Source organism: Drosophila pseudoobscura, chromosome X (genome assembly GCF_009870125.1).
Source record: "Drosophila pseudoobscura strain MV-25-SWS-2005 chromosome X, UCI_Dpse_MV25, whole genome shotgun sequence".
NCBI classification, from domain to species: Eukaryota; Metazoa; Arthropoda; class Insecta; order Diptera; family Drosophilidae; genus Drosophila; species Drosophila pseudoobscura.
In genome coordinates, this window is record NC_046683.1 from 25,949,661 (window position 1) to 25,962,975 (window position 13,315).

The 13,315-nt window shown below is 40.2% G+C and overlaps 1 protein-coding gene across 3 annotated transcripts in view; it reads right to left on the minus strand.

Moving 5' to 3' along the window:
* LOC26532449 (uncharacterized) overlaps positions 1-13,315 on the minus strand; it is an 80,699-nt gene that overhangs the window by 11,539 nt on the left and 55,845 nt on the right. The window contains exon 3 of one of the 3 annotated variants that reach the window (XM_033385355.1): positions 7,092-7,329. The exons of the other annotated variants lie outside the window; for them this stretch is intronic. Within the exon in view, the coding sequence (XP_033241246.1) occupies positions 7,107-7,329 (223 nt within the window). The 3' untranslated portion in view covers positions 7,092-7,106. Of the gene's footprint in view, positions 1-7,091; positions 7,330-13,315 lie in introns of those variants that run through there. 3 annotated transcript variants of the gene reach the window in all.

The following is a 13,315-nucleotide window of genomic DNA, read 5'->3' on the forward strand; positions in this document are numbered from 1 at the left end:
TAGTCTTTGAGCACTAGGCGCTAATAGGGACGGACAGACGGACGGACGGACGGCTAATGATGCTGATCAAGAATGTATATACTTTAAGGGGTCGGAAACGATTCCTTCTGGACGTTACACACATCCATTTTCACCATAAATCTAATATACCCCAATACTCATTTTGAGTATCGGGTATAAAAACCTGGTCATAAAGGTGAAGTAGGATTGGCGAGTGATCCGATGATAGATCTGTTAAGTGTTCTACACGAATCTGAGCCTGCAGCACTCTTCTTGCAACTGCAAAATCAATCAAGACTGGTGGCTTCTTTGGATCTGGGGCTCAATATTTAGGCCGGCCCGGACAAATAATCTCATGCTTGTTTCGTGATGTGATTATAGCATTATATAGTTGTCTTCCTTTAGGGTTGCTGAGTCGAGATCTCCAATGGGTGTGCTTCGCATTGTAGTCACCAGGCGCTATAAAGCGGTCACCTAATAGATCGAGAATTTTACAAATTCTTCTTCAAAACCGGAGAAGCGCGGTGGGCAGTACAATGCGGCTAGGTTTAGGTTACCGCTTTGAGATTCCATATGGATTGATGTTGCCTGTAGATAAGTTGTGCAAATGATGATGTTAGTGTGTGTGTGTGTAGGAAGCTGGGTTGCATACGGTACATAAACCGTCTACAGTTTGGTCGTCGCAACTAGAACTTGAACCAGTTGGACTGCGGAGTGGGTATCCTACGGTGCGCAAGGGAGGGTCTGAACACACGGCGACAGCCTCTGATGATTGCGATGGAAGATGAGTGGCAGGCAGTTATGGTACTGTTTATGATACTGACTTTATTAATAAAAATGATTCTTATTTATAGGTAATCAAAAGGTACAAAAGTGCTGAGTCTGTAAAATATATGTTTTGTGTATTATGGATAATTTTAGTGTCTGGTGGGCAATTCCGACATTTTGATGGTCAGCAAATGCCCCGCTGTCTTCGCACTCTGCGGAGAGAGTGCATTGTCAGCAGAACTCACTGCAGTGGCTAGTGTGTTGTCGTGAGGTATTATATTGCATGTTACGTAGAACACTGTGTCACGGTGCCACTGTGTTATGCTGACGGGTATTATACACTATTACTTAAACATATTTCTGCAACTGAACATTCTCCCGGTCGTTGAAACTGTGTTCAACCATCGTTCAAGTCGACGGTAAACCGGCGTGGAAGGGGTATAGGGGGTGATGACATGGCTGGATCGGGATTTGATGGCCTTGGTTTCCATAGTTGATACTTCTTCCGGAAGATGAAGGCAATGATCAATAGAATTTATATTGCTAGGGCTGCATAAGCAGCGAGTTGATGGTGCTGCACGGTGGTGAGATGGTGTGGCAGCTCGTGATGATTGATGGCTGATAGTTGCTGGTGTAGATCATCAAGTTCTTGAAGAAAGTCTGATGTCTGGTTCTTCAGTTGCCACATTGGTGGCGAGGGTGGTGTCTCCGGTGGGCTCACGTCACCAAACCGAGTGAGTGTAAGTCGATTTTATTTCGCTTATTGTGGTGCTGAAGGTACTGATGCTTACTTTAGTATTGCGAGCAGTGTAACCAGGTAACCAGTGTAACCAGCAGTGTAAGGCAGCAAAACTGGGTGTTTTGCGTTGTATGGAAGTAGAGCTTCTTCAAGTCTACCACCAACTCGGATGAGCTCATCGTCTCCTAGGAAGGGAGATAACGATATGATCGAGCTCTTTTTATCCACAGTCTTATAGCGTTGGAACTGTTTTAACTCTGCTGTAAACTCGACTAGTTGTATGGTTCGCAGGATTATAGTGCGGGCGTGAGTCAGTTCTTCTGCGCAGAGCGTTGTGGTGTTCGCTCTGTTAGTTTTGTAGCAGAAGCGTAACATATATGCCACAATGCGTTGCAGCTTGTGAAACGAGTTGCTATGTTTGCAAGTATATAATTCATCCCCAAGTGCGCTAGATGTGATTGGCAAGCTTACATGTTTAGCTTTTCTCTCAAGATTGCTGGGTTCTATGTTGGGTGCCTTCGTCCAGTTGTCTCGAGATCCGTGCAGGAATAATGGTCCATATAACCACAGATTGTGATCTGCCAGCCTGCTTGCTGCGATTCCTCTCGACAGGACATCGGCTGCGTTGTTGGCCGATGACACGCGACGCCATTGTGACTGGTTTGTTAATGCCTGGATTTTGGCTATTCGATTTGTCACAAAGGTATGGTATGTTGATGACGATGCGTTTATCCAGGATAACACAACGGTGGAATCACTCCAAAACCATCCTGAAAGCGAGTTAATGTCCATGTGCCGATCCTGTCGGTCTCGGTTTGTGAGCTCGGCACCGAGGACTGCAGCACAAAGTTCTAACCGTGGTAGCGATTGTTTGGCTGTCGGCGCCACACGTGATTTCGAACAGAGCAGTCTTACTGACACTTGGTTGTTTTTGTCTGTAGCGCGTACATATACTGCTGCGCCATATGCTCGTTCTGATGCATCTACAAACGTATGGAGTTCTTGTGTAACTGGAGTTTTACCATCGTAGATATGCCGGGGAATTTGCATTTTGTTCAATGTTTGTAAGTCGTCCCGGTATTCTTTCCATTCGGTTTGGTGTTGTAATGGTAATTCGTCATCCCAATCCAGTTTGAGCTCCCAAAGTTGTTGCATGAAGATTTTTGCCTTTACTACCACCGGTGCTAAGAGTCCTAGTGGGTCAAAGATTTGGGCCAGTTCGGAACATACCACCCGTTTGGTGATGCGTGTAGCGTGGCTCTTCTGTGTTCGTCCACACAATGTATCCTTCTTCGGCATCCAGATGAGACCCAGAGTTTTCACGCTGTAGTGCTCTAGTGTCTCTCCTAGTTTTACATCGGTTACAATATCCTCTTTGGGGATTCCTTGGAGAAGTTGCTCATTGTTGGAGCACCACTTGCGCAATTTGAATCCGGACGGTAGCAATATCTTATTTAGTTCTTGTCGAACATGAATTGCCTCTGGAATCGTGTTTGCTCCAGTTAGACAGTCGTCAACATAGAAATCGGTTTTTAATTAATGCTTTTTAAAGTAATGCTCGACTCCGATTAGCATGTCGATTTTGCCTGGCTTATGGAAGTTTGGGTCTGCCAGTGAGATCCTGATTGGTATGTTTAAGCTCTCTGAATCGAGTGCCTGAGCTGGTTGATCAGCTATTATCTGTGGTAATACGAAAGCTTCAATTCTTTGCGTAAAACCATTGTGAAGGGATTTCATGAGCACATTTACTCGTGCTCTGCTGGTCTTTGATTGACTTCCAATTCCTTCGATCCGTAATGTTGTGTCTTTTAGTTTGAGTGACAACATTGATGCCATTCGTTCAGAGATCAAGTTTATCTGTGATCCTGAATCTAGAAGTGCTCTGAAATTAGCAACCTGCCCGTTGTTGGCTTCTACTGCCACCTTTGCTGTGGCCAGAAGATTGTAGCTATTGTTACTTGCTGCACCAACCGTCGGGCCTCTTGATTCTGTAGCTGCGCCTGACTGCAACTGCTGCGAAATGCCATTCGTAGATATATATATTAAGAAAAACCATTTAAGTAAATTTCTGTTTGATTAGGAGCTCGAGGAGATTTTAATTGCGCAAAAGATTCTGCATCGTTTGTTGTATTGCCGCCATTGTGTTTGTTATAGTTATCACTATTGATTTAATTCCACTAGGCAATCGGGATGTATTTGCAGAAGTATGTTGGGTATCAATTTTTAGTCATTGCTGCGATGCCTGATGCTTCATTATTCCTGCTGTGGTTTGTTAAAGTTTTTGTTTGGAGACTGAGGCGTACGATTAGTTCGTGTTATTTAACGCCTTAGCAAAAAAAATCCTGGGTGGTAGTTGATTGTATATATAGCAAGTTTTGTCGGATTATATATTTTATATTTTATATACCGACCAACCCCTATAGTTGGCAGCGTGATTTCCTTCACAGTTGTTACATTTTTTGGCAGATGTATGAGCTTATTTAATTTAATTAAAGAATCAATTTAAATTTAAAATAGTTGCCTTATTTCGCAAAAGGATTTGCGTCCTCCACCACAATTTCAGAAAATAAATTGAAAGCAGATCGACAAATTTGTACATGTCGTTTTCTATGCACACGTACAAAAATACATACAGTGGAGAGCACGTGTGCATACATGCTCATCACTTTTCAGTTTAAGCGCCTGTACAACTTTTAAAATTGCGTGAGATTTTTTTCTCATGGATTCTTTACTTTAGTGAGAAAGAAAAAAAAACAATCATTTTAATTCGAATAGATTCTTCTCATTAAGAGATTTTAATTTTTTCAAAAAATTCCATGTATCAACTTTTTACGTTTCAAATTTTTTACATTAATAATTTTTTAAATATATATTTTTTACAAAGGTCCCTAGCTTTTATCACCTTCCGAATAAGTTTTGGCATACTCTCGACTAAATTTAGTATGTGCTTGCAAGGTTTTATGCGCCACTCTGACTTCACGCGCTCCCAAAAACTCATCCAATCCCTTTGATGAAGACACATACTTTCCAATGTTTTTTAAGCAGAGCCCATCGATGTTCAATGGGATTTAGATCTGTGCTATTGAGCAGGCCACTGGATAAAGTGAAAATTATTGGGACGATTTTTCCGAATTTAGCCGTGTGCTTCGGGTTATCGTCTGGCTAGAAAGTGACCTTGGATATGGGGTAGACACATTTGTCTATCAAATTTGACAAATTGGCTTCTAAAACGTGAAGATAATATTCTTTCTTCATTATTCCATCGATTTTAACCAATTGGACAAAGTTCCATGATTGCACGCTCTACAGACGATCGGCCTGACAGCGGCAGTTAACCAGAAAAAACTCGCCTTTGTTTTTGATGTCGACAAATAACCGTAAACCGCGAACAAACGTTACAATACAGTGTGGATTCAGTAAGTTTTTACCGATGCCACGCCATGCAATATACACCAAAATGGTAAGTAAATCGCTGTACTTGTTCTCGTGGAATACATAATACAAAAAATAGCACAAACAAGATGCATTTGTTCTCCGCTCGATTGCTTGCTGCGTGGTTTTTTGTTCACTTCTGTTCAAGTTGCTTTAAGATGCATTTGAGAAAACGTCGTTTAAAATCAAATAAAAAGTAAGAAATAAACAAACTAATAACTGACTTGGCAACACTGTCAGCACTATCCTTTCAATTGTTGTTATTTTGCTGTGTTTAGGGAAAAGAAGAACAAGAAGAACGAAAAACCCAAGCAATGAACGAATGCATAGAGTACGCATGCAAAAAGTCGGTTTATTCGAATTTTCGGTTCTGTTCGGTTGTATTCATTTAGGTTTGCGCATTCATTTATTATCAATCATACAATTTAATGTTAACAAATATGAAGCCAACACATTCTTGCATTCATAACTCGCATAACTCAATTCGTTGTGTGCGTTGCACTCATTCAACTCTATTCAATTCGAATGCATTATGTTGGACTTTTGTTTTGAATGGAGCCATGCAGACCTCTAGTAAGTAACGACACATACATCATACATCTAAAATAATATGATGAGTAATAACCATCTGAGTAGCTAATATAATGTTTATGAATAGAATGACACAGCCTGTTGGCAAATTGGAAAGCAATTGCAGAAAAAATGGTAAAAAAGAAAATTTGTGAGTTTGTTAATATAATGAATATTGTCATTATCAAATGTAAATCGAAATAAATATGTACAGGGTGCGCCATCTTTTAGTACGGTATGGAAACATCGAATAACCTTAAAAAAATAACCGATTTCCATAAGTGATGTATTTTTTATTTTTTTGGTTTGGTTATTTAAAATATATATTGAAACTATGTTTTGAAAACTATATCAATTAAGTGGCCGCCGTCTATTGTAAAGAACCAAAACAAATAAAAATACCTCACATTTGTAATTTGTATTATTTTTAATTCACTTTTAAAATTGCCGCGATCAAGACGATTAAATCTTTACCGACAAAGCCGTAAATTAAGAAGGATACGAAATATAGGGAATGAACCTATGAATGAGCGCCGTGTGGATTTGGCTCGACTTCGTGCTTCTCATACACAAGAGAAAAGCGAGGCAAGTAGACTTATCAAGAGCTGATTTCAATTGAGCAGCGTTTCGATACAATTGCAGCACCGATTACTGCTTGCATCCTTGCGTTTTTATTGGGCCAATACACATTGTTTGCGAATATTGTGGCGTATTGAAGTTTTCCGGAGAAACGGATTGTCCCGCCTTAGTGGAAAAGTCAAATTGCCATTATTGACTCCGCCACCTGAGCCATTGCGTTTACTGCTTTGTCCCGAAACACCCGAATCACGTAATTTTCTTGAAAACATTTAAAAATACAATGGTTGTTTCCAAATGACCTCATTTGAAACAAAAATTATCGATGAACAAGGATTTAATCCGAAATTCAAGATACAAGGAGAGATTCATCGAATTGCATCCTCTCGAAGATGCACAGCATAATTTTGTACATATATTCTTCATGGGAAACATGGAAGAACAACTTGATCGATGTCAAGAGATAAATGCAGCAATGAAAAGAGCAAAAAAGGTCTCCAGCAACTACTTCATGAACATCATGCGTTGGTCAGGCTGTTCCAGAGTGCATTGGAGCACATGACAAATGATGACTAAAAAGTAGTGATCAGAGCGGATAAACGACCATCTGGAGCACACGAACGCACATTTAATGCTCCATCAATAAATGAAGTTGCTATCCTGCTTGTTGGTAAAAAAAACATGGAAAGACGTGATATTGTGATTGTACATCGCGATACTGCGCCACAGCAAAAAATATCTGAAACACATCGTTCATATGACACGTTGCAGTACCCGCTCATGTTGTGGCAAGGAGAAGATGGATATTATATTAATATCAAAATGATAAATTCATTGAATGAAGAAAGTACAATGAAAGTTAGCTCGTTTGATGATTTTAAAAAATGCCGACACCTTTTTGCTGCGGTTTCATCGATTATTTCAGCAGTGTTCCGTCGATATGTACGTCAAAATAGAAACGGAACGTTTAACTTTTATTAGGCTAAAGCAAGCCAAATTGCGTTCTGAAGAGTATTTACATTTACGTGACGCAATTGGTACTGAAGGAAGTGCAGCTAATATCGGTAAAAAAAACTATTCTGCCGGCGACGTATACTACCTCAACGTCATATGCATGAATATGGGCAAGATGCAAGAATATACATATGTTCGTCATTACGGTCGGCCAGATCTCTTTATTATTTTTACCTGTAAACCAAAATTGTTCGTTCAATTGCTGCTTCCCAGGCACAACATCACAGCACCTGCATTCAAGCAAAAAATGAGGTACTTGATTAACTATATTGTTAAAGAACGCGTCTTTCGAAATAATCAAAGCTGGATGTATTCAATCGAATGGCATGCCACACGCGCACATTCTTATTTGGTTAATGAAACGAATTCAACAAGACCAAGTAAATGATATCATATGTGCTGAGATTCCCGATTACTAAGCCGATCCAGACCTACATGATGTCGTAATTAAAATATGATTCATGGACCGTGTGACGCCATTAATCGTCAATCATCTTGCATGGTCGACGGCAAGTGTTCCAAACGATATCCACAGAAATTAACGGCGCAGACCGTCACTGAAAATGGCGGTTATCCACTGTATCGGCGTCGATCACCTGATGATAACGGTCGAACTATCACAGGGAAAAAAAAAATTTCGTTGTCGACAACAGTTGGATGTGCGTTCTTGGTCGTATGTATACAGTTCATCCAAAGAATGATGAATGCTTCTCTTTGCAGTTGCTGCTTGATAATATGCGTTGCTCAACGTCATTTAAGTCACTACGCACTGTGAATGGAACAATATTCCCAACATATCGGGCTGCCTGTGAAGAACATAATTTACCAGAAAACGATACAAATTAGGACATGACAATCGAGGAAGCTATTATCTCTTCATTTCCAAGTCAGATACGCATATTATTTGCTATCATTATTTCGACATGCTCTCCCCCGAACCCACCGAATACAAGGATAAGTCAGAAAATATTTTGTATTTCGTGTAAGTTTCAGAAATCCCGATCTTGAAATGAATGAGGAGATACATAACCAAGCTTTACTATTGATTGTAGACATGTGTTACTTCATATGCGGTAGTTTATTAGTCAGCTTAGGAATGCCAGCGCCGAATCGTGAAAAGAATGACGCATTTAATCGAGAACTGAATTTAGCTGTTCAAAAAAATGTACCCCTGTTGAATCCCCAACAAAAACTGGTAAGACATTCCTCAGGTCAATAGTTTTAGCCACTGTTCGTGGAAGATCCAATATTGCTTCTTCTGGAATAGCAGCCATATTGTTACAAGGATGCCGTACGGCTCAGTTAGCATTAAAATTACCGGTAATTATTGAAAATATTGAAAAAAAACTTCGCAATGCACAATGGCGCATAACCGAACATTGAAAGATCCAACCGCTTGCATAAAATCAAAAAATCTATTTTGCTATGTGAAGAAACTTCAGCTGACAACAAACATAAGGGCTGCACTGCAAAATGATACATCTGCTGAAGATTTTTCAGATCAATTTCTGATTATCGGTAATGGTCGAGCAACTGTCGAGGAATCGAGCGGATTAATTTAATTTCCTCCGAATTTCTGTAACTTTGTCACAACAAAAGACGAGCTCATTAACAAAGTATTCCCAAATATTATTTCCAACTACAAAAATAATTATTGAGTGAGCGAGCAATTTTAGCGGCTAAGAATAAAGATATAGGTGACATAAACTACATAATTCAGATCGAGATCATTGGTTTGGATCCATTTATTCAAATCTATTGATTGTGTTACAAATGAAGATTGAGGCACCAACTATCCACCTGATTTTGTCAACTCTTTGGATGTCCCAAGGCGCACAATTGACACCTAAAGATTGGTTGGAAACATAAACCAACCAAAACTGTGCAACGGTACGCGTTTGTTGGTAAGAAAATTTATGAGCAATTTGATTTACACGACGATACTTAAAAGAAAATTCGAAGGTTTTCTTTCCCAGGATTCCGATGATCCCAACGGCTATGCCGTTCGAGTTTAAAAGACTTCGATTTCCGATACGTATTGCATTCGCCATTCGACTATTAACAAATCACAACAACAATCCTTGAAAATATGTGGTCTGAATTTGGAAAATTATTGTTTTTCCCATGGCCATTTATATGTGGAATGTTCACGGGTCGGAAGACCATCTGCGTTGTTTGTTTTTACGCCTGAAACTTTGTAAGTTGCTGCTGCGACCGCAACTGGCTCCCCTAAACGACACGAAAAAGAGTGCGTGCGAGAGAGACAGAAAACGTGTCTGAACATGTCGTCGGGCGCTGCGTAGCCACTGCAAATTAATTTGTTCCTTTTGGCTATAAAAATTATCCGATCTGATCCAGATTCAGCAATCTCATAGATACGGTAATTCTCTATGAATGTGAGTTTTTAGTTTTCTCGTATCTTCAATATTGTGGATCAGATTTTCGTTCTTTGCGGGGGCGGAAAGGGGTCTGGCGAAATTTTGAAACTAACTCGTCAAGGTCCGATATCACAGGAGTGTGGATCGAAAATTTGCTTGCTCTAGTTCTTATAGTTTCTGAGATCCTTGAACTCACATTTTTCAATAATATTTATAGATTCTATATAATAAAATAAAGTGTGTGATCGTTGCGCGCATTGCGGCTTGTGCATGTCGATCACGCCAATATTCAGGTTTTTCTTCACTTCTGCTACCGCCGAGGGATGCTCTGCGATCGAAAGAGGAAAGTAGCAGTTGGACTAAAAGATCCAAAAGCAGAGACAGATGTAGTTTTGCAAAAAATTTAAGGAATAGCGAAAGACATATAAATCTTTCTGTTAAGTGTCATGCGCTAAAAATATTGCACATCGCTTTTAATTCTAGGCACAGACGTCTGATATGTAATTAATATTATTGCAAATATATATGTATATAACACCAACGAGGGAGAACGTTGTGAGTTGCTGCTGTCATTTAGTCAGTATGGCTCTCCTCCGGCAAACGGCGCTAGCATTGAACGAAAAAGAGTGCGTGAGAGAGAGACAGAAAATCAGTCTGAGCGTGACGTCGGGTGCTGCGTAGCCACTGCAAATTGATTTGTTTTTGGCTATAAAAATTATCCAATCTGATCACGACTCAGCAATCTGATAGATAGGTAATTTTCTACAATTTTGCGTTTTTTATATTGCGCATCTTATATTTAGCGAGGAGGATAGGAACTGTACCACGGAAGATTGCAAAAATGCAATTGGGTCAGATATAAAATAAACCGTTTTATTTTCGAAATGATCGAAATGAAAACTACTGATACTGCTCATGTGGAAAGCTGAAAAATCATCAGGTCAAGGAAACAATAAAGCATGGACGAGGAAGCCTGACGGTGTAGGGCTGCTACACTTGGTGGAACGTTCTACAATTGGTTAAAATCGATGGAATAATGAAGAAAGAGTATTATCTTGATATTTAGGAACCCATTTTGTCAAATTTTATAGACAAATGTGTTTTCCCCATATCCGAGATCACTTTCCAGCAAGACAGTAGCCCGACGCACACCGACGCACAGTGGCCTGCTCAATAGCCCAGATCTAAATCCCATTGAAAATCGATGGGCTCTGTTTAAAAAACATTGGAAAAGTACGAGTCTGCACCAAAGGGATTGGGTGAGTCGGAATGGCGCATGATACCTTGCCAGCACCTACTAAATTTAGTCAAGAGTATGCCAGTACTTATTCGGAATATGATAAAAGCTAAGGCCCTTTGGAACAAATATTTTAAAAAAAATTATTAAAGTAAACAAATTTGAAACGTGAAAATGTGGATACATGCTCTTTTCTTGAACATTTTAAAATCTCTTAAGGAAATGGATCTCTTTGAATTGAAAAGATTGTCATTTTTCAATCTCACTAAATTAAAGAATCTTAAAAAAAAAATCACAAGGATTGATGGACCAACTGATTGAGTTGCTGACATGTCCAAAAGCAAAAGCACAGCAAGACAGAAAACACAAAAAAGGAAATCAAATCTCCGCCCAGATGGGTTCAATTAACGCTAATTTAAAATGCGAACATACATAAGTGGGTAGAAGGCTTCCAATTCCAGATTGCTGCTGCTGCTGAAGGTTGCATGTTCATTTGGCTGTTCCCGCTGCTGTTGCACAGCATAAAATCCACTCAGCCATGCCACATAAAACCCGCAAAAAAGGCGATGAAATTATGGTGCCTGCTCATTGTGATGTCGGAGGTGTAGGAGCATTGCGAACCAAGGCAAGAAACGAAAGCTGCACAGATGCCCTGCATTCTACGGAGTATGCGGTGGCTAGGGACATTATTATTATTCGAGATATGTCTAGGGGACAAGGAGCTCTATAATGATGCTAATGATTATGTTGATGTGGCATTGTTCGCGTGCACAGACAGCTCGGCATCCATTTCACTTGTTGCCTCGTGGCAGCTGTTGCACAAATGCTTGACACTTAAGTGGCCGCAAAAACAAAAAACGAGTAAGCGAAAGAAGGCAGAGGGAAGATAGTTCGACTTTGTAGCTCGCCTCCAATCCCACGAGGAACCCAAAAACTTCCCAGGCAATTGGCAGATGTCAGCTTTAAGCCATTTTAAAAAGCGAATGTCTAACAAAGCTGCAAGTAAAAGTTTTTATGCGCCACTTGGCCCGGCCATTCACAACTTGTACGTGGAAAATAAAACTGCAACCGGGGACTACTGCTGTCCCCTTTCAAGGAGTCTCCCTTGACTTGGTCCGGATAGCACTTACGGGGCACTGTCGAACTAAGAATTACTACGGGGGTCAGAGATATCGACAAGCACCGCCGAGAGTGCCTATATTTGGACGTTGACATGCAATGACTGCATCTTTCAAGAGGCGATGCAGTTACTGCACCGTCAAGTGGCCCGTGTGACACCAGCAGAAGGCTGTTACGCGCGGATCCCAGGCAAAACGCAGCCCTCCTCCCGCCCAACCGACCGAGGGGCGCTGCCGCATGACGCGCGGTGCGTAGCCGAACCAAACGCGAACATGCAAGAACGATAGCTATTAGACTAACATTCGAGGAAAATTAGCACTAAACTTATTGAGAAACTAAGCATGCAATCAAAATACAAATACAAATACCACTACAGTTACTAATTAATATAAAGGTGTGTGAGGACAAGTAACTTAATAAGAGGAAGAGAATTAGTGGTCGATAAATATGGTAGAGGGAATTATAATCCGAGCATAAGACCCTAAACGGTTCATGCAAGGAATAATTCGATCTACAAAGTGGAAGGAACAACGGTATAAGATTTCTAGTGAGTCTGATAGGAATCGTGAAGTTTATGCGGCCCAACAGATCAGGGCTGTCTATATCACCCCTGATCAAGTTGTGCACAAAAATCACACCAAGCATTTTTCTACGGTTAACTAAGGATGGGAAGTATACTAATAGCAGTCTACTAGAGTAAGATAGCAATCTCACACCTAAAACACATCTAAAACGATGAAATTTCATTACTTTGTATTTCGAGGTATTAAGGTCTAACAAGTTTGCTCAACACCGTAACTAAAACTTATTGAGATCGGATTGCAACCGCGAATGAAATAAAATGTCCTTATACTGGACACAGAGTTTAATATCATCCGCATACATGAGAACTCGAGAGTATATTAATACCGAAGGCAAGTCATTAATAAGGAGTTTAAATAGTAAGGGGTCTATATGGCTGCCCTGTGGTACTCCCGAAGAAACCTTGACTGATGAATAGAGGGAGTTTTAAAGAGGACTCTTTGAGACCTCCATCTCAGGAGGTTGGGCGTACAACCTAAAAGGTCAAGTTTATGTGCTAGAAGGGAATGGTTTACTGAGTCGAATGCTTTACAAATGTCCGTGTAAATACAACCGTCTGTAAGTTACCTTGAAAGCCTTTAATAATGAAAGAGATAAACTCTAAAAAGTTCGTGGTGGTTGATCGCCGCCTTATAAATCCATGCTGTTGGAGATATAAGTGACTTGCAGAGATGTTGCAAGTGCGGAGTTAAAACGTTCTCAAATATTTAAGAATAGCGGATAACTTTGCTATACCTCTATAATTTTTTGCATTAGACTGGCTACCTTTTTTATGGAGAGGAATTATAAACGATTCCTTCCAGATTGGGGGGAAGTAAGAGGAATCAATGGACAGGGTGAATAGTTTAAGCAATGGTCCACACAGAGCCTCGGCGCAGTACCTGAGTACACAACCTGGAA